Here is a 22926-nt window from a genome sequence, read left to right as displayed (position 1 = left end):
TTCTTTACAAAAATACCAACACCGAGCACACAGTGCATGCCAACATACTGCACAGCAGCTCCTTCCCTGTCAAAATGTATGTGCCCACACATTAAAGGAGCCATAACACAAAGGAGCCACGCACTTGCAGAGGTGGTGTTTTGTTGTGCCGCCACCTAGTGAACTCGCCTGAAATTCCACAAAGTAGCTTTAAGCTATCGTTCAAGTTATGAGCACAAAAAATGATGTTCAAATAAATATGCCTTCTCTGATTTAATAGAGGTTTCAGAGGTTGCCAGAGTCTGAAATTGATTCATCAAATTTCCTTGTTCATCAAATAAAATTCTTGTGTTGCATTAGTGTGTACAGTGTTTTTATGTGGATTGGCATAATATGCTGCGCCACCTGGCCGCTTGCTAGCTTCGACTCCCACCCTCCAGTGCTGCACAGCATAGCAACCATCTATTTAATCAACCTATAAATAACCATTAAGAATTCTAATTGCCCAGCAATTAATCGTAAACTACCAGAAAAAATTATAAGGCTTGTGCTCAAGCGAACTGTTATCAACAGAAAAATATTCTTTTAAAATAATTGGAATGTGTAATTCATACTTCCAAAATGTTTTTGGCTGGCCAGTTTTTTACTTTCCGCAGTCTGGACCCGGACTGCTGTCCACCAGTTGCCACCCGCTGTTCCTTGTAATCTCATTCTGTTCTTTCAACACACACAGTTTTGATGCTCACATGTAAACAAAAAACCACTGGTGATAAGTGAACCTCAATGAGGAAATAATATGCCAGGAGCACCGCAGCAGTCTAATTTGCCACAAATTATTGATGAGACAAGACAGTCGCTCACACAAAGGGGGCTTTACACTGTGAACACCTCGATTGAATGCTACCAAACCAATACTCCATTAGTTCTGCCTTGTTGCACGCACTGAGTAAAATTTTATCTTATGTGAGCTTATTTTCAGTACAGAAGGAAGCTGTTCCCATGGATGAAGAATGGTGTGACTACAAGGTGCCTCTTGAGTGAGTCTAACATTACAGAAGCTTATCTGGCAGAGTTTGCAACATGGCAGGGCCAGAGAATGTGCACTTGGAAGATTATCGCCATATTTTGGAGATTGAGAAAGGTTGAATTACTGCTTTGAGGGACATGGGAGCATCATACTGACAGATCACACATAGTGTAATGACTGCAGAATGAGTGTTAATTAAAGGGACTCTGAACAACAACATAGCAAGATGCGTAGAGACAGTTTCTTCCAGAAGGATTACTTCAAGAAGACTGCATGGTTGATTGCCTTCAATGAGTAGACAAATGACAAGAGCTGAAATTCAGATGTAGGCTACAAGCAGTACTGCTACAAATTGTCAGGAACAAATTACTGGAAGCTGGCTGAAATCTCTAGTTTCAAAGTGTCGTTTAGCACTGTTACTGACCAGAGTCTAAAGGGACTTGCAATGCATAGGGCCAAGTCAACTCCTAACAGTGAAATTCTGCGGCAGTTACCAATGAGTTTCACTTCTGTCTGTAGCAGTCAGATCAATGACTTCGCGTCCTTATAGAACTTGCTAAAAGGACAAACACAGGAACGATTCCTATTAGACTGATACCTCTGGGGCACCTGGAATTGTGGTGGGAAAAGCGGTTGGATATTACAAAAGGTAACTGTTGACTTGGTAAATGTTGATGGGATGTTGAATGCTGCTTCACCAGAATGTGTCAAGAATGATACCCTTCATGGCCAGGGTAAAAATTCATATTCCAGCAGGATAGTGCAATACTCTCCATTGCAGTTCACACAATGCACACCCTGAGAATTGTATTGTGATGACTGACTGGTCCGGCCAGTCCCCTCATTTTTTGCCCATAGAATACATCCGAGATGTGAAGGAAAGGACATGTACTTTCATATGATCCTCTAGCCAACAATCTCTATAACTAACTTAGCATGTGTTTATAATACATTCCTAAAGATGACATTCGGGAACATTTTCCTACCATGCAACAACAAATACATTCATGGTTGTGGGAGATTAAAGCTTATACTGATGTTGATGACAATGGAATGACTGTACACGTGAGATGAACATATTCACAAAGTTTGATAAATACTGCACTTCATGGTGTAACACTTTCATTTCTCTCAGTGTAGTAGTAACTGTACATCAAGCTTTAGCAGGGAATAACCTTTCCACAAACTATCTTCAAACTCTATTGCTATATTTGACAATAAAACTGAAAAAAATGGTTACTGGTAATTTTAATACAAATTTTCTTAAAATTATTTTACTAAAATTCATTTGCAACCAGTAATACCGGTATTTATCTTTCAGTGTAACTCCTCAAATAAACTTTTCCTAATTAGTCAGATACATCCACTGCACTGCTAACAGCTTTATGGACAGGTCTAATAACCAATAGTTAACAGCATTTTGAAAATAACATACAATTCCTTATGTTGTGTTGCTATTGATCAGGATTTTAAAAAATATACTAAGTATGAATTCAAAGAGAAGTCAATAAGTAAAAAACTAAGTATTTCAATTAATTGCTGAACGCACTGAACTGGATTTATTTTGACGGTTCTCATGATGTCAATGAAAAACCAACAGATTAAGGATGTCCTTAAAATGAAGATGAGAACTGTTTATCAACAAAAGTAACTCAGTTCACACAAAAGTCTACAAGCTCAATTTCTCAAGGAATAAATGTATTTTGTATACAAACAGTTAAATTTATCTGTCAATCACGAACAGCTCTTACACTGATGGTGTAGCTAATTACAAAGGATACACAAAATACTGAAGAAAGTAATCCAGACATCAAAGTTAATGTATATTAGGAAAGGGTAGTACTGGAAACAAGGAGGGCAGACCACAAAACCTTAAATTCTAACCACATTCATTTAAACATCACTTAATATCAAGAGAAAGTCTGCCGGCAAAGCCACCACTGCCCTCTGGTTTGAAAATGCGATGCACAGTGACCTGTACAACATGAGCACAACACATTGGAGGTTCCTCTCATTGGAGCAACAAGCTGTGCATCAGAGGGCTGTGTCCTGTATGAAGATGAGTAAGGAGAGCCTCATCCCATCCACATGGCTGGAAGAAGATACATCATGGCTGCATTGTGGACTTCATTAGATGCAGCTTATTATCTGTCACCTCTAACCACTCGTCTTCCCATCGACGACTCTGCACTTCGACAGCAAGGCGACAGCTAGTAGGGGAATGGTACACTGAACTAAATGAGGATCATGAAATGCCTCTTTGGCTAGCAGACATCTGCCCTTTCATTTCATTTCCCGCAATACCCATGTGGCCTGGTACCCAGAATGAACGTATATCCTTCCCCAGCCTTTGTATTTTGAGGAGATTGTCCTGGATATTCTGGACTACTTTATCTTATGGTTACAAGCACTGTAGAGAGTGAAGGTCACTCAGAGAATCAGAACTCTTGAGGAATTAAGCACTGAATGTCTCATTTACTCCAGTGTCTGCCAGATTGTGTATAGTTCAACATCATAGACAGTCAAGTCTTGAGGCAGTAGGACCTTGAATTCACAGTCAGGGGAAAGAACATATCAACCAACAGAATCCCTCCGTTCAGATTCATCTATAATGGCAGCAGCAGAGTTGTGGTGCTCAGGTAAAATGTTACAAAATAATGTATTAAAATCATATTGTAATTCACTAAATCTGAAATTACTCTCTGCTGTAACCAGGGTGAGCAGTCTCAGTAAAGAGACTGCATATGGGGATGGTTCCATTAAGCACCCTTAGCCAGTCTAAGCCCCCTCATTGTGGATAGTGTCAATGATCTTCGGATAAGAAGGTCTCACTGATCCATACACTGTGCACCCTTAGTCTAGCTGCAAATGCATGAAAGCTCTATAAAACGGCAGCAGATGCACCCTGTCCACTCCTCAAGACGTGGCGCTAAAGCACTTTATGATACTGAGTATCTTCTGGGTTCTAGGTGTCAGTTTTCTCAGCCATGTAACGACTGACACGCATGTCAGGAAAACTAAGAATACGATAAGAATCTCCCCCCCCCCCCCCCCCAACGCACATGCATGCACGCACACACTTAACTTGTCTTTGCAGCCCACTCCTAACCTCTGCACTCTTACGTTGCAACTGACAAGTCACTGTTGCAACACTGGAAGAGGAACAGTAAACTGAAAAATAAGGAGGATTGTACAGGACTTCTTACCATAGATGTGATACTGTTTATGGCTATAGCAGAGAGGGTTGCACTTAAAAACCCTGCCCTGTGTGACACCACTCTCCTGCTCAAAATGATTTGACAGTGTGTCACCAACTAAGGACCTAGAAGACTGCTTAGACAGGAAGCACCATATGAGAGTGGAAAGGTGGGCACTGTAGCCCCACTGATGGAGTTTCTATAGAATATTATGTCTCCAAATAGAGTCATACACCTTGCTGATGTGAAAGAATATACCGAGACAGTGATGTTTACCTAGGAAAGCCTTCCGAACAGTCATCTCTAGCAGGGTCACCCTGCTAACAGTGGACCAAAATCTCCTGAACCTGCAGTGAGAAGCGGTTAAGGAGTTGCCTGGTCTCTAACAACCAGACCAGACCAGACGTCTGTTTGCCATTCACTCCACGGTCTTTCTCCCCTCGCTTAAAACATTCGAGGCAGATTTTCTTTGAGGCTGCTGGCAAATATCCAAGCATGCAGTACCGTTTTTGGTTGTGACCAGGTGAAGTAGCACGAGTCTCCGACAGTGCTGATACCAACTTCTACATGGAGAAAGAGCAGTAGTAAGACTCAAAAACTGTCTGATCAGAAGTCCTGCTTGCCTCTCTCCACAATTGCATGGTCACAGCAAAATGCCAGATCCTGAAGGGAACTGGCAGTAGCTGTTGAAAATGCTCTGCCATCATCTGTGAAATGTCTCTGGGCACTGTGTGCCGACACCCCTGTTTCAGTGCTGCTGCTGTTGGTAAACAACTGTGTTCAACAAAATTCCTTCTGATACTTTCCTATAACACGTGGAACTGCTGATAGGAGTTCAGAAATGCTTGCCACGATCTTTCCTTCTCTCTTCTATTATGAGTCAAGCCTCGGCTCTCACTACTGTAAAGGCTGGGAGGACGTCTGCTGTTGGGCACTACTTAAAACACTGAAGAGTCACACATCAGTCCTGCATTGCAGAGTGGCACTCATCGCTCCACCACGGTACAGGTCGAATCCTAAGATTACCCGAGGGCTTCAGGATGGATAAGTCAGTGGCACTCAATCACTCGTGTGATATGTTCCACCCATTCCCGGATGGTGTCACGGTGTTCAAGTGTAGCCAGCTGACTGAACAACATCCAGTTATCCTCACTGACCATCCATTTCTGTAGCTTCTGTTCAATTAATGCTCCATCCAATAGATGGATCCACAGCAGAAATCGATCACTGGAATGGAGGTCACCAGTTTCTTCCCACTGAGAAGAGTCTGCACGGGCTGGAAGCAGAAATGAGAGGTTGAAAGCTCAAGACAACACAGTAGCCGTTAAGAAATGAGTGGGACAGCCTGTGTTGAATATACGCAGCTCCTGAGATATAATGAGGCTCCGGAAGACTTGACCCCTAAGGCATAATGCTGCACGGTATTAGGTTTTTGGATGTCACGTGATATCATACTTTGGAGTAAAGCAACAAGTTGAGCTCAAGTTTTTGACATTTATAAAGTTTTTAGAGCTTGAATTGAAGATTATCCTACAAAAGCATGTCCAAAGATCTGGAAATAATTACTACTATTACTGCTACTTCTCCTCTGTGTCAGAAATTTTATGCCTGTCTTTCAAATCAACAGCTCCCTTCAGGTAAAGACAATTCACATAAGGACTGAGAGTCATTTACTTTAATCTAGAAATGAACAACCACTACCTGTAACTTGCCAGCAGTCTTAAGAAAGTTTAGCTACTAATAAAGTACATTTTTAAGAGGAGGCTGAAGGACTAACACCTTTTACTTTACTACAATATTATGAAAAGGACAGGTTGCTATTCATCATATAGAGGAAAAGTTATGTCGCAGACAGGTGCAACAAAAAAAACTGCTATACAGTTAAGCTTTCAGACAAAAGCACTTCTTCTAAACCTGAAAAAAAACCACACACATTCAAACAACAAAACCTCTCATACATATGCACTGTCTCTGGCCTCTGAGGCCAGTCTGTGTACAGCAACTGTGCTTAATGTGGGTGGTGTGGGTGAACAAGAGGCTGGGGCAGGGAGGGGAAGGGACAGCAGGGTAAGGGTGGGGGAAGGTGTAGTGCCTTTTGTGGGAGCAAGCAGGAATGTGATAATAGGGGCATGGTAGGGAAGCTGAGACTAGTGTGTGTGCTAGTGGTATATAAGGCTGTTTACTGCTGGAGTGATAGCAGGGAATGGGATAGGTAGGTGAAGGACAGCGAGTAGTAAAGGTTCAAGTAATGTAGAATATATGAGGGTAACCAGAAAAGAAAGGTGTCCTATTTTTTTATAAGTACAGAGCTCTGTTTGTGTGGCAGTTGGTCACGCTGTTATGAAGAGCGCTTCACACACTGTGTGTAAACATGCGCACGCCGCGCTAAGGCGCTCAGTCTTGGCTTGGCAACCGTTGATAATGGAGCTCCCGTTGGATGTTACTGCAAAGTGCAAATTGCACGCAGTTAGTCGCAAAGGGCACTGTGCCGATTGAAATTCATCACCAATTGACAGAAGTGTATGGTGAGTCGTGCATGGATGTCTAAAATGTTCATAATTGATGTAGAGAGTTTGCAGCTGGTCGGACCGAAATTCACGAGAAACAAAGGTGCGATAGACCGTCAATTTCTGAGGAGACAGTGTTGAAGGTTGAGCAATGCTCACGTGAAGGTCGGCGGATGACCCTGGATGATCTCTGCACGTTGCCTCCTGAGGTTTCCCGAAGCACCGTTCACAGAAATTTTAACGGTATTGTTGAACAACTGGAAGGTGTGTACAAGATGCGTGCCATGCATGCTGACTGAGGACCACATGCAGCAACGATATGATGCTTCCTGTATATTTCTTCATTGCCTTGCAGCCGAACAGGACACCTTTCTGGACTCAATTGTCACGGGTGACGAAACCTGGGCATACCACTTTACACCTGAGACTAAGCAACAATTAGGCCAGTAGAAGCATCCTTCTTCGCCAAAGCCGTGGAAATTCAAAATAACACAGTCTGCCGGTCAATTCATGACAACCAATTTTTGGGATTGGAAACAGGTATTGTTGGTAGACTTTATGCCCACTGGGATCACAATTAATGCTGACAGGTACTGTGAAACTCTGAAAAAACTCAAATGGGCAATTCAGAACCGGAGAAGAGGAATGTTGAGCAAGGGCGTACACATTCTCCATGACAACGCTCGCCCACACATCGCTCGGCAAACCGTTGCTCTCCTGCAACATTTTCAGTGGAACATAATCACCCACCGACCCTATAGTCCTGACTTGGCACCCAGTGACTATCAACTACTTCCTAAGTTAAAAGAACATTTGGCCGGAAAGCGATTCAGCTCCGACGACGAGGTGAAAGAAATGGTTCATAACTTTCTGAACAGCATCATGGTGAGCTGCTATGACATGGGCATACAAAAACTGCCACAGCGTCTACAAAAATGGTGATTGTGTCAAAAAATAGCTAAATGTTCAAGTTGTAAACTGATGTAAACCATTGTAGAAATAAACAGGTCTATGTACTTATAAAAAAATAGGAGACCTTACTTTTGGGATTACCCTCCTATTACAGAGAGAGTTCCCATCTGCATAGATCAGAAATTCTACTTCTGACCAAAGCCTCAAACGTATTGCACTCTTTTTGTTGTGTCTGTCTGTCTGTCTATGTCTCATCATCTCCTTTATGTGACGAGTAGTAATCCATCCTTTTTTCATACCATTGTTGTTATTCCACCCTGGATTTTCCATTGTTTCCTTTTACTTTACTGATGAATTTCTACACAGAAACAACTGATGAAGATATTATAAACAATATCATATGACATAAGATCTATACAATATGTAATTATAGCAAGCACTTGTTCAGCTTTAATTCTATTCTAAATCTACAGCCATTCTCTCCAAATAACGGAAAAGTGTAATAAGGATACCTCCTATTTTATCAGTTATTCACATATGGAGTGCAGGAAGAATATTGTTTAAAGGCCTCTGTTCACGCTGTATTAATCTAATCTTGACCTCACAATCCCCACAGGACTGGTACATAGGGAGTTTTAGAATACTACAGTTATCACTGAATCTTTTTCTCGAAAGATGGCTTCCTTGGGATAGTGTCTATTTTCAACTGTCTGCAACTTCAGTTTCCACAGGGTCTCTGTGAAACTCTCCCATGGGCGAAACATATCTGTAACCACTCGTGTTACCCTTCTCTGTATACAATCAATATCCCTTGTTACTCCTATTTGGGATGGGTCCAAAACACTTGAGCAATATTCTAGAACGTGTCATACAAATGTTTTCTAAGCAAACCCATTTGTAGACTACCTTTACACCACTTTTGAAATCTTATCAAGATCTGCCTGAGCATTTATGCACCTTTTTTCTGAAAGTACTACTTTATAGATTAATTCTTCATTTACAAAATGTATTATGCTACTGTTAACATTGCCTGCATATTAATATAAAACAGTGTCAGAAAGCATTGTAAATATTTTTCTTTTGATGATGCCCAGCTATAATAGTCATAGAACTATCAAATGTGCTTCAGCCTGTGTACATTTGTACGTTTTTATTAATTTTTATTTTTCAGTAAGTTTAGAAATGAAATTAATAGTTAACATATTCCTCATACTTGAGAACCACTTCGCTTACATTAATGTGCTTCCAAGGATCCTATCTTTCTTCCGTATGTATGCAGAGCCAATCCGCTTTCAGTACACAAAGATCCGAGGCAACACTCGAGGTTGCACTACCCCGATTCCTCGCTAGGAGTCGGAATAACCATTACACCACCAAGGATCACTGTGTGGCAGGACTGATGGAGGGGTCCATGTGTTCCATCTGCCAGTGTTTTTTCTATGAGGGACATAGCTGGCAGTGCCTTCTGTGGCTAATCAGTTGTTGTTTTCACCATTCAAAGGAAGTATTAGAGCAGGCTGTGCGGTGGCACTCTAGCTGATGGACACTTAGTTGTAATTTGATGGCCAACATAATGCAACTTGGGAGAGGACTAACTGTGGCAGCTGTAGTGTACAGTTGGTGAATACAGTTTGTTAATAAAGGTTTTATTTGTGTGAAATGTGGTGGAACCAACTGTGTTGTCAGGCGCTGCTTATACTAGTTGTGGACTGTGGACGCTTCCCAATACACGATCGACAGATTTTTATAATGGAGAACAAGATAAACTTCAGTGCATGAAATAGTGTTCATTGTGTTTGCATGTAAACAGATCTGGCTTGTGTTGGAATAAGTGCTTCGGAATTCTGTCAATGTTTTACGAATAGCAGAAAAATTGCTTCATGTTTCACATGGTTTGTTTATATCCGAATCAGCATAACAAAGTAACTGATGTCTTGCTGTTTACAGGTGAATATAAACAGGTCATCTTTTGATTTGGGAAACATTTATTTTCTGTCTTCATTTCAATGAAGTTATTATTTGGTAGTCACTTTTTAATAGAGAAAATACAAAAATTTATCATCATTTCCCCCACATCTCTTCTGGTCATGTCATGCAACCAGGTCATTTTTGTTTGGAACTATATATTAGTCTTTGTGAGATTAAGATTTAAATTGTTAGCTGTTAATCAACTGAACCTTTTTTTAGTTATTATCCGAGCTGCATCTGGTAAGGCTGAGTTTGAAAACTGTGTTAGTATGTTTCCAAGCAGTCTCATGAATGACTACATTTATAATTTTTTTATCTACTTGTGAGCTCTCAAGAATAAGAATGTGAATGACGACAATGACAACAATAACAACCATTAGACCATGGATTTGACAAACAACAATGTCAAACCAATCGTTCTAGTTAAACAGTAACTGTCGGTATTAAATATATCAATTTATCTTTGAATCAGACCTGCGCCAAGTTAAACCACTGATTATTGGGAGCTGAGTTATCAGCTCTTCCTATTGTCCAGGAGACAATTCTTTGATACTGACAGCTCGGTAGCTTCTTTTCGTTGTCTAGCGATGGCAGGCAGGCACCCAAGCCTGACTTTGAGCACGTAGCAAGGGCCACATTGGCACTCTGAAACCCAGATGTGCGCGCTTATGAACCTTACCAGTGTCTCGCATGCAACCAGTGCAGTAGTTTGTCTGAATAGTTGAATTCGCAGTTTATTTCATTTTTGTTATTTTTAGTGTTTATTTTTTCTGTTTCATTGTAAACAATGTCTGGTGTGACGTATAGTGCCAGCCCAACACAAGGACTGAAACTGAGGAAGAACAGTGTGCTACACACCCAGGCCCACGAATGTGTGTGCTCTGTGAGAGATTACTTTGAGAAAGGCCAAAGGTGAGCCCTTGATTCTTTTTGTTCAGGTTGTGAAGAGAACTGCAGCAGCACTGAAAATGAGCAAGAACACTGTTGTTCAGATTGGAAAAGAACAGTATAGTATAGATTGTGATGAGAGTGGCACAACAAAGTTGCACACACCAGGAAAGTAGCGATCGAAAAATAAGTAAGTGACAGCTTTGGACAATTTTCAGAAAGACGCTATTCATTGTCATATATTCAGCTATTATGAGAAAATGGAACAAGGGAACATCCCACTATCTAAATTTCTGGTGTCACTTCAGAAGAAAGACTATCTTTTTAAAAGGAGCAAATTTTCATTACGTACAGTGCTGAAAGACATAGGCTTCAGCTATTCACTTTTTAACGGACACAAAATATTAATGGAAAGGACAGATCTAGTTGCATGGCAGTGCAGATTTCATTGGTGTGAAATTCAATAGGTGACACTTGGGTCAATGCCAGCCACTCTTTATATAGAGGCTGGAATGATTGAACGTCCGAGGGGACATGGGCAGGGCCTGTTGGCAAAGGAGGGCGAATTATTGTCTTACATGCAGGTACATTGAAAGGTTTTGTGCCAAACTGCTTGAAAATGTTTTGGTCAAAAAAGACAGGAGATTACCACGAAGAAATGAACAGTGTAGTATTTCAAGAGTGGTTCGAGACATCACTTATGACAAATCTGACAAGTTTATCAGCGATCGTTATGGACAATGCGCCTTATCATTCTGTTGTTCACAATAAGGCACCAACTTTGGCAACAAAGAAAGGCAATATCATTCAGTGGTTGAAACGACGAAAAGTATATTTTAAAGAAGATTTAAGAAAGGCGGAATTGCTAGAAATTGTGGCACAAAAGAAACTCCAATTTACAACATACGTAATTGATGAGACTGCTAAAAGGCACGGGCATGAAATCTTTCAGCTTCCTCTATACCATTGTCACTTAATTGCAATTGAAGGGGTGTGGTGCAGATCAAAAATTACGTTGCTGCAATCAATAAAAAATTCACCATCTCTGAAGTTGAAACTCTCCTTTCAGCAGTTATCAATAAAGTGAAAGCGAGATGTGGACTAAAATTGTAAACAGCACTGCAAGTGCCATCACAGAGGCAGTCAAAACTGAAGGGGTTGTGGAAGAATGCATTGAAAATTTAATTATACATCTGGGAGAGGGCAGTGATAGTTCAAGTAGTGCTGAGGAAGATAATGTCAAATCAGATTTTGACAGTGATTTGAGTGGTGTTTTTCCATTCCAGTAACTACAATGTATTCAGTAATGTAAGGAGGGAGATTGCAGATCATCATACTGTGAGTCCTTTCTTCAGATTATAAATCTGAATACACTGACAAATTATTCTGTAGCTCATAGTAGAACAAATTAATAATGCTAATACTTAACAACAGAAACTAAAACTGCTAATGTTCAGCAACTTGCGAAAATAGTTTTCATTTCAGTTGGGAAGTTTAACAAATAAGTTTATGGTATTTCAGCATCTTAGATACTTCTACTAAATAGTTCTTATCAGTTCTCGAGTTAATATATTTAAAGTAGCAACTTTAAATAAATTCACACGTACAAATACGACTTGCATTTTGTCACGTTTTTATTTCTGCTGTTAGAGAATGCGTGTAGTAGACTGGGCGCCACATGCTGTGAGCCACATTCGGCAACAGCACCGTCTGCCTGCCAGAACTGTCAATACAAATCACTTGTCTCACTGATTATAGTCTATATAATAGATCTTCCTTCATATGATGTAGCGTACTGTAACACTTGCATCAACAATCATGTCTGTCTTATGAGAATACGGAAGTCTCCTTGCAAGCAGAAGGCAATATGTAGTAGTGACTGATTCAGACAGCTGATTCAGTTGTAAAAACAGTGATGTATTATCAACAGATGCCAAGGAAATGATCAAAGAAATGAAACTCCCTTACCTCGCTATTTGTAGCAATAATTTAATAGCAAACAGCCAAGTAACTCCAAATTATCTCACATAATAGACTGAAAATACCCATAGAGACTATCAAACTGTACTGAACACCAAGGCTCCTCATAAAGCTTAAAAATTATCCACAACATGAAGTCACAGAAACTCTTATCACAGCTAAGCTTCACTCAATATGTGTGTCTTGATCAGCAGAATCTTTTTAAATTACATAAATTATGCATTCTGGACAAATGAAGTGACTGATTTTTGTAGTGTATAATATGGAAAAACTGGTGTGAAGCACTATAGCAAAACTACAACCATTTTCTAATGTCCATTCTGGAACACTGAATTTTAGTAAAAATTGCTATGATTAAGGATACAAGAAACAATTTCTTAGATCTACTGGACACAATGTGAGGTAAAATGTTTAGTTGGAATCCTTCACAATTAAACAAAATATCTAAAAAATACAAAATATTTATTTTTAATTTTGAATGTCCTCTTACATTTTCACTATACTGCATTTTGAATGGTTAAGTCAACAACAAATTATGTTAACAATGTCATGTTCATGAGATCAAAAAATTTGAGATAAAGGCCAAGAAAAATGCATACATACTGAACAAATATGATAAGAAGTGAACGAAAATGGCACTAAATGGATACGTAAAGTTCATATTTACAATTAAATGATGAGATACAAGATTACGCTGGAAGTTATTTGTACAGGAAAAGAATGCCTTCTGTGTACACCACTAATTTGTATATTCCTCCACTTTATTTCATTGTGTTTTAAAGGTCATCATTTTATCCTATTAGGCACTAACTCTTTTGAGAGTACTTATACTGCCTGGTTTGCATATACCAGGCACTTTGTTTTATTGTCTCTCCATTTTAAACAAACAACAGAAGTACTGGCACTGCTATACATAATACGAACTTTGCCATATGCACTGACTCTTCTATGTTCCGTAAGAAATTTTACTTCTATACCACATTATGTTAATTTTCTGTTCTCTGTAGTCCCAAATGCATGAAGCAATAGCAGCCACACAGAAATACATCTATCCCAACTGCCTTCTTTCTGTTACACCAATCAAGAGATAATATTTACACCAATATAAGTATTTCTGAAAAAATTGTGAACATATATCTGTTACGACAGTCAGAGCTCATTTACAATTTACTAGATAGCCTCCTCCCTAAATGTAAAGCTATCAAGGTACAGCATAAACTTCTCTAGTTCTTTAATTGAGCTCTTCTGACAAGCAGAAAAAATTCCATTTCAGTTTTGCATAATCAGTTATAATTACATTACAAAAACATCAGTAATGCAAATCTCAAAGGTCCTTCACTTTTTCAGGAGTAAAAAATCAGACAATACCATTAAAAACACACACACACACACACACACACACACACACACACACACACACACACACACAAGTACTGCAAAATACACATCTCTACAACAAACCTTGGTCCCTCAGCAGGAACTTTTAAGACTGGTGCAAGAAATAAATTTTGGAGACATTATAGCACTTCTTAAACACATACTAACACAACAAAACAAACTGCTACTCGTGCTGCTCTGTGGCAGCGTTACAATGCATACCATTACTTCATGTCAGTCACAATCTAAAGACCCACCATATAACTGAAGCACTAAAAATAACAACACTGCTTGCCATTATAGCTCCCTAACACATTTAACAGAATTCTACACTACTGTTCTCCTAGGAAACAACGAAATTTTAAAATTTGTATCTACATTATCAGCAACAATCTAAAGCATGCAGTACAAAAAAACATACAAGAAATGAATACTGAAGAAATAGTTTAATAAATAACAACAAATTAAGTGATACTCACACAAGCTGTTCACATCAACAGAAATGAGCAGGGAATGTGTTTCAAATGCGTAACCCAAAATAGAAATTTATGAGTCCATATGAGCATGCTTTTAATCCTACAATTACAAAGAGAGATTCCTCAGAAAGATTTTTGACCTCTCACTTATTTGAAGTCCTCTTATAACTTCTATCTCAACAGTAACTGCAAAATATATCAATATTAGCTATATCTGAGCTACGAATGCAATAAATCATCTCTCCCTCCTCCCTTTCAACATACGCCTACATTTGTAACCACTTGAAATTTTCACTGTATAAGAGCCTTTTCTCAAGTCATTTTTTCTTGGTCCACAATTGATTTGATTAAAAAAATGAATCAGTTAAAAAGCTACTGATATATTACAAAGGCGCTCTCTCTCTCTCTCTCTCTCTCTCTCTCTCTCTCTCTCTCTCTCTCTCTCTCTCTCTCTCTCTCTGTGAGTGTGTGTGTGTGTGTGTGTGTGTGTGAGTGTGTGTGTGTGTGTTTGTGTGTGTGTGTGTGTGAGGGAGGGGGGGGGGGGGGGGGTGTTACCTAGTTACTTATGGATTTCAAACATATCATTTTTACACCTGAACAAATATATTTCTGGATATTGGCTAATGTAAGTTTACTTAATGTGTCTAGTCAAGTGTGAAATCTGTTCTGTGGAGCTGAGTCCATATTGGGAGAAGCAAATGGAAGTAAATTATTGATACCGTAAACAGAACACACTAAATGCAAGAACTGTTATGTTAGAAAAGGAAAATTTTGGGGAAATTACCTCTCAAGATTTTATAAAACAAGTTCACTTATCATTGATGACAATTAGTAAATTATACAAAAAATGGTACAGCAACTGTATGCTAGTATTTTAAGAACAAAGCACTAATATTAGAACCGGAAGAACGTCACCACTTTCAAGTTCATCAATGCTTTCATTTTCATGTAAGATGTGTATGCACATTCAGGCATATAAATTAACTGCCTCTCACATTTTTGAAGCCTTTCACTTCATGCAAGTGATGACACAACAACTGGATAAGGTCTTAAAATGTCATATGACACAGCAGTAGGAGACTTAAAAGTATGCTCACATTAGACATTTTTCAGACTACAAGGAATGATTTTCAATGAAACTGCATGCAGCTTGTGGACATTCACATTACAGTCTTCATTTCAGTGCCTGTCCATTATGCAAGTTAAAGCTCTGTTTTCATGGTCAGTGCCTCCATTTTACACAGTAGTGAGTAAAACGGCAACCAAATTAATTTAAAATTGTGCCAGCCTCCTTTTTTTACCCTTTTCTGTTAAGAATCCGTTGCAGATCAGTCCTGAATATAATTACAATATACTATAATAAAATAGAACCCAATTAATCATTGTAGTGCAAATGAGGGAATACATTCTGCGTTTGAGAATCATCTTTCACTCCAGGGGCTATCCTTTTGTTTCTGATTCACCAACGAATCACAATTTGTAACTGATGTATACCTTCAACAGCTTTGGACCCTACAAGTTTTCATACTTGCTCCCAAAGAATGCAACCTTACTTTGCAATGTGGATTAAATGTCTGCAGTTTCCTGTACATGATTTGATTTGTGATTGTAAAGTATATGAAAAGTGAAAGAACCACATGCTACTGAAAATTACAACCACAGGTACCACTTTTTTCTAGAATGTATATCTACAACAGATTCAGTCCATCTTGTCAAATGTGCACAAAGTCCCTAATTTCTGACAGTAAAATTATTTTATGTCTGTAACTGAGTAGTTCTACTCAGAGCTTTCAAAAGAAAGCTATGTGCAAGACTGGCTGGCTCTGACCACGAAAGAGAAGAAGAGCAAAGCAGGTGCTATGACATATCACATTACATCACATCACATCACGACACATCACACAGTGGTCTCCAATACCTCTTGATGAGGAGTATCCGCAAGAGGAAGCGGCCACGCTGACGGTGCGACAGCAGCCAGTGGCGATGGTGACGACCCTGAGCCTGACGGTACAGAGCCCTCAGACCCAGAGGCAGACGCTCGCCGCCGTACGGACTCCTCTGATGAGCTGGAACGCAGCCCGGTGCCTTCCAGTTTCTCTCTGTCCTCATCCCTTAAACATAAGTATGTAATCATTACTGTTAAGTGCCACATTACTATAAATTTCAAAAATAAAATGATCTACCCTGTCCACCTTAGGTCTAATTTTAATGAAAACTAGGAAGTGTACACAACTGTATTCAAAAAAGAATTCAGACTGGAGATATCTGTAATGTACAGGATCTATTCTATTCACATACCAAATAATTAGGAATCTGATACTGAAAATCATGTAAAAATACTGTAGTCCAGCGGAAAGTGTGAGCTTGATAAAAATGGGGATAGTGCAACAGTGAAGAGAGAAGTACTCCACCCATAGAGCGGCAGGCAGAACAGTGAACCTTAATGTTGTGTTAAGTTGACATTGAAACTAAAGTTCCTGGAGGATCCACTCACGCAGGAAACAATATTTGGCTTTGTGGACAACAAAAACAGATTTAGGAAGAAGCAGCCAATGTGGAACTGTGCTCCCCTTACAAACAATACAAGTATAAATGAAGTTGTTAAAGACTGATTCTATGGCCTCAGGTTCCTGAAGGTAGTCATGTCCAACTTCCTGTATCATTTGGAATGTGAAATACAAGGTAGAACTCAAAAGTAATGAGATTTCCTTTCACGCAGATGGAGGTGTAGTTGCTAAAGGTTTTTCCATTGTGTGCTTGTATCACACATTTCTCTAAATTGGTTGATCAACTATTGTCGACGAGTAAGCACGAGTTAGGTTGCAATGCTTTCTTTCTAATAGCCATAATTTCATACAACCAGCTATTTTCCACTTATATATGTGGCAGAATAATATCCTAAGTTCAAGTTCTGTTCCCTATTATGGATGTCAGGAGTTTCAGCAAGTATACAAGGAAGAAGCACTGAGTCTTCTGCTGCATCACCGCTGTGACTTAAGAAAGCAAAACATGTGAGACACAATCTGAAAACAATGTAGGATTGTTTCTCCATGATGAAGGAAATAGTTCATAATGAATTTGTTCTTCAGTGTACTAAAGCTAACAAAAATTACAACTGTCAAGTTGTTCCCACAACCTTTTCTTATTCTCTAGAATGAAAAGGAGCAACAAGGAAAAGTTTCCAGGGTGTAGAAGAGGTGAAAACAAAAATTGTTGGAAGCATTACACAATATTAACTACGAGTAAGTTTAAAATTTATCAGTCTTTGGAACATTGGGATAAGTGTAAGAAGTTAAATAGACACATATCTTGAAAGTGCTGCAGTCCCCTAAACGCCCAGAGGAATACAAAATTTATTCACATATTTCTGAAGATAGTCACTACCATCTTTGTAGTACCAGTTTACTGGTATTATAAGAGGAAAAAATCAATGTAACAGTGCAATACCACAATTAATCACAAAAGCATAAGTAATACAGATCTGCAAATAACACTTTCTTCAATGTGGGTTGCTCAGCTAATGGCAGTTATTTCTATTTTAGTTCTGTGACCTGGCAGATTTCCAACAATCTCAAACGTTAGTTACTCTAAAGAGCAAAAAAGAAGAATATAAGGAAGGAAGGAAGGAGACTTATCAGAGATGAAGCACAAGAACAAACTAAAGAAAGGTAAGGTAGGAAATCATCCATGTCCATTCAAAGGAATTATTCTAGCATCACCTCATACGATTTATGAAGATCACAGAAAACCTAAACCTGGACCATCCAATGAGAAACTGAACCACTGTTCTCCCAAATGTGCGTCCAGTGTGTCACCACTACACTTGCTTGGAAAAAGTTAAGTGTATCACATGCTTGTGAATCATACAATTAGGTAATTCCATGACCTGTATGCCATTTGCATGATTGTAATGCTTGTGCATTACAATTCTCAAGTATGGAGAACCCCTAAAAGTCAATGTCCAGCTGGCCGGGACTGACTGTCATTAATCTACTAGAAGTACTGATGAAGGTTTCTGGTCACTTGCTGTCTTCTAAGACAGCACACTGCACATTAAGTCATGTAAGACGTACAGACCCACACAATCAACAAACAACAATAATCAAGTAAAAAGTCACAAATCACTTCTAAATCTAAAAAAAGACCAAAAGGCTGAACATAAAAAGTAAGCTTACATTACACCAATCTCTAAATCAATCTCTAAGCAATGAAACACATCAATAACAAGAACAACCATAACTAATCTATTTTGGAAACGAATATGAAGCAAAGGGATTTTTTTTTTTTTTCAGGTGTTCTACATCCCATTTTAACACCCTGGAAAAAAGAACAAAGATTAAAGTCAAGCAAGCAGGACAGAGCTGGCACTGATGTGCCTTAATGTCTCTAACTCCTCCTCTTCCTGCTCCCATATAACATACATCTTCCTCTCTCTTCACAAGTGTATGGACTACCACTTGCATTTCCAATGATCCTGTATATAAGGTGGTGATTATTAAACATTTTACATGTTTTTAAAGTCAGCAGCCCGACATTGCTCATCCTAGAAACCATTTTTTTTCTCCGTGCCATGTTAAAAAATAAATCAAGTAATTACTAACTGCAGTATGAAATACCTGATTTTGAGAAGAATATATTTGTCAGGCACTAGTCCTTCACGACCATCTATGCTGCCACGCCACCAGTCATTGGAAACTTGTGAAAACAGCACCAAGTGGTCTCCTTTTTTGAAGCTCAGTTCACGATCTGAGCGTGCCATGAAGTCAAACTGTGCAGTCGCCTCCATGCATTCTGATTCTGTAAAATAAATCTATCATCAGTTAAATGTGTTAATGCCTGGTAGAACAACTTCACATCTATCAATCAAAAATGTAACTGTGTATGTTCTATCACATTAATTTATTTTGTGACACTGTTTTTGGCTTACTAGACTATCTTCAGACTAACAGTGTTTTATTCCTTTCCCCGATAAATCGGTTAAATACAAGGTCTCTTCAAACAATTCCAGAACTTCGTTCACAAATTTTTTCCCCGATAAATCGGTTAAATACAAGGTCTCTTCAAACAATTCCAGAACTTCGTTCACAATTTTTTTTTACTCTTAACTTTTACTTACTGTGCATGGTGTCCTTCAAAATACTCTCCTCCAAAATTGAAAAGGCTCCCAATGCTATTTCGGCTTCTGAAAGCAGTTTTGGTGCACCTCTTGCTGAGTCATGCAAAGCGCTGACTGAATTTTCTTTCACTTTGTCTATTGTTGCAAATCTTTGTACTTTCGATGGGGGCTTTCCACTTTGGAAATAAAAAAATGTCGCAGGGGCTACATTTGGAGAATACGGAGGATGAAGCAACACAGTAATTTAATTTTTTGTGCGACAGTAGTGCACCAACAGAGATGAATCTGCAGGTCCTTTATCGTGATGTATGAGCCATAAATTGTCTCACCGGGCTTCAGGTCATTTTCGTCTCACATTTTCTCACAGGCATTACAACGCATCTGAATAATACACCATTGATTAATAGTTTGTCCCTGTGGCACACATTCATGATGAACTAATTCTTCAAAGTCAAAGGAAGCCATCAGTATGGCTTTGACATTCCACCTGACCTGATGAGATTTGTTTTGTCTTGGAGAAACTTTCCCGAGCCATTGTGACGTTGAACCTTGGTTTCAATATCATAACCGTAGACCTACGTCTCATCAGCACTTATGACTCTCTTACAGACCATCTCGTTCTCATTTACGCAATCCAAAAACTCTTCACATATTGCAAGGCAAAGGTCTATCTGGGCTTGATTCATGAAATGTGAGACAAACTTAGTGCCAACAAGAAGCATTGCAACATGCTGTGACAGGATTTCATCAAATAATCAAATGATATGTTACATTATTTTACAATCTCTTGGACAGTTAGTCTTTCACCAGCATGCACAGTTTCATTAACGTTCCTGACATGAGCATCATCAGTAGACGTCAAAGGGCATTCCGAACGAGGGTCAGCTTTAACTTCCATACGGCCATTTCTAAGCTGTGTGAACCTTTGTAACACTGAGTATGGCTTAAGCAATCATCACTGTAGGCTTCCTGCATCATTTGGTGTCTGTCTGTAAAGGTTTTCTTAAGTTGCATGCAAAATTTAATGCAGACATGTTGCTCCCCCAAGTCTGCCATCTCTAAATTTGCTGTGTGACAACGTTCTACTCAATATGGCACTGAACTATAACTAACAGAATACAACAGTGAAACTTCCAGCAGTTACACATTAAAAACAGGTGTGTGCAGGGATGCCAACCACATTTCACTCCGACACACCATCGGCGTGAAATTACGGGTGTCCTGGAATTTTTTCAACAGAGCTCGTATGTGCGTATCACGAGCTGGTCATCATTTTACTGGCAACAGAAGCACCAAGAAAGAGTGAACATTAAAGACAACTTTAACCATAACTATTATAGAAATTAACCATAAGGTTTAGAAACTAAGACAATAATCTATTTATTAGTTATTTAACATAAACAGCAGACACTCCACCCAATAAAGGTTAATTGTGGTGTGGTAGCTATGCATAATTGGATGATATAAATGAACATGTCATACAGAGTATGTTTTGACAGACTTGCTTACGTAGCCTCCAGGTTAGACAAAAGCATCTGATAAATAGACAACGTTTAATCCTACACATGGATTCTAGAGTTTTTAAAAGTTTTGTGTATGGAAATTAATTGTACTAAGGACTTTGTTATAGATAACTGGAGAACTAGTTATATATGACAGCTGGAATAGATGCCTTCAATATTCTCTCCTGTGAAATAATGGAAGTATGAAAAATTCAAATGTTGCACATTTTCTTAAACCTGCTTGTACACCCATTAACACTCAGTTGCTTAAGATGGTTTGCTGATGATGAAACTGTAGATGACTCGGGAAAAAAATGATTTTGATTCAAGATTCAATCATCATCCTGTGATCAAATTGCCCACAAAATTTTTCGGAATGTCTATGAAGACCATTATATTGGGGTCCTGTTTAGTAATGTGTAATGTACTGTAGCAAAACTAAAGATGGGTTATTGAATAACTGTTGAGGCAAGGCGAAGGAACTGCCCGTGCAGCACAGTAATAGATTTAATTCTCCAATGTATCAATATTATTTCTGACAGCTGGTGAGCAATACTGAATGTTAATTGTAATTTCCACACAATGTAAATTATTCAACATTGTTAGTATGATCAATAGTCAAAGTTTTGAGTTGAGGCATATAAAAAACCACCAACTGCTTTCAATAGTAAGAAATAGGGAAAAAAATATATATAAATTGGGCAGGTTTGGATTCATTTCATTGACGTCAACTCCACGTAAGGAATGGTCCCAATCAAGGTCTCTAGAAACAGACCTTATGATCAGCAAGAAAAATCTGATGGGTCAGGGTAATTCTCGCTGAAGTTTTGGCTGATCTTATCACAACCTCCAAGCAAAGCATAAAAAAGTATGTTTGGGTGTGAGAGTGTACCTGCACTAGAGAAACAGCAGGAGCTCAAAAGTTACTGGAAATAATCTTTTCTGTTGTTTCTATGCACAAGTCAGTCAGTTAAAATGAGTGGTTGCCTTTCCTCTACTTTAAAGCACCTAAATACATTTGCTGTCTTTCATCTCAAGAAGTCTGTGCATTTCATAGATTTTCCCTCACTTTGTTCACTTTCATATGTTACACTGTATCTACACTGGAACTGATACAATATCCTTCTTACAAGTGCCTTTTTACATGTGGCATATTGTGCACTTGAGGGGTACCCACAGTGTGCCAGGTGAAGGGAACGATATTTACAGCAGCGCCACAGCACTGCTGCAGATGAAGCCCGACAACACTAGGGTTGTTGTCTACGAGCTTATTCAGGCCATAGAGGTGGTGTGTGCACCAGATGTGACATGATGTGACAGTCCAAAATTGCTTTTTGGTACATCACTGTGTTCACATTACACAGTCTTGCATACATAATACCACATTTCACAGTTCCATCATTTTGTGGTTTAACAGTTGTTGCTAATTGTATTGTTTTATTATGTTGAATGTGGAAATTAGGAGACAACCTTTGGGGTCAGGCAATGACCTGTCAAGTGCTGAGGAAAGTACATGCAGCACTGGGATCCCCGGAGAAGTGGCACTGGACTCTGAATAAACAAGATGGAGCCTGGCCACCAAGAATCATGTTTTTTTATGATGAAGTTACATTACGTTACAGGACAATGAGATTGCAGACCACTTTTTGTCACAGACCAGAATTTGTTATCGGGTAGAGCCTTCTGAAGCAGAATTAGGTTAAATAACTTTCACGGTAGTGAAGATTGTGTTAAGTATGTGACAGCCATCAAGAAAATATTTTGTGCAGTTTCAGCGAACTTAGTTCTGTTGAACAAGGACTGAATCTGTCACATTTCAAAATGCTGCTTCCTGCTGGATACGACTTCCTCAAATTCTGCCCTGAAATGAGATCCATCCATCATGAAATCCTCCCCACTCCACCAAGAGTGTCTTTCCGCCGTCCACCTAACCTTCATAACCTCTTGGTTCATCCCTAAGGAATCCCCAAACCAACTTCCCTACCCTCTGGCTCCTA

The 22926-nt window shown here is 39.1% G+C and overlaps 1 protein-coding gene across 3 annotated transcripts in view; it reads right to left on the bottom strand.

Annotated features, from left to right (window-relative positions):
- The window catches only part of LOC126271944 (SLIT-ROBO Rho GTPase-activating protein 1-like), a 632413-nt gene that overhangs the window by 15655 nt on the left and 593832 nt on the right, over positions 1-22926 (bottom strand). For all 3 annotated transcript variants that reach the window (XM_049974371.1, XM_049974372.1, XM_049974373.1), the window contains exons 13-14: positions 18928-19108; positions 16230-16422 (exon numbers count right to left, since the gene is read on the bottom strand). In XM_049974371.1, coding sequence (XP_049830328.1) covers positions 16230-16422; positions 18928-19108 — 374 coding nt within the window. The remainder of the gene's footprint in view (positions 1-16229; positions 16423-18927; positions 19109-22926) is intronic.

The sequence above is a fragment of the Schistocerca gregaria genome, chromosome 5 (genome assembly GCF_023897955.1).
Source record: "Schistocerca gregaria isolate iqSchGreg1 chromosome 5, iqSchGreg1.2, whole genome shotgun sequence".
Taxonomy (NCBI): domain Eukaryota; kingdom Metazoa; phylum Arthropoda; class Insecta; order Orthoptera; family Acrididae; genus Schistocerca; species Schistocerca gregaria.
Note: the sequence above shows the minus strand (reverse complement) of the source record. Positions and strands in the feature narration are given on the sequence as shown.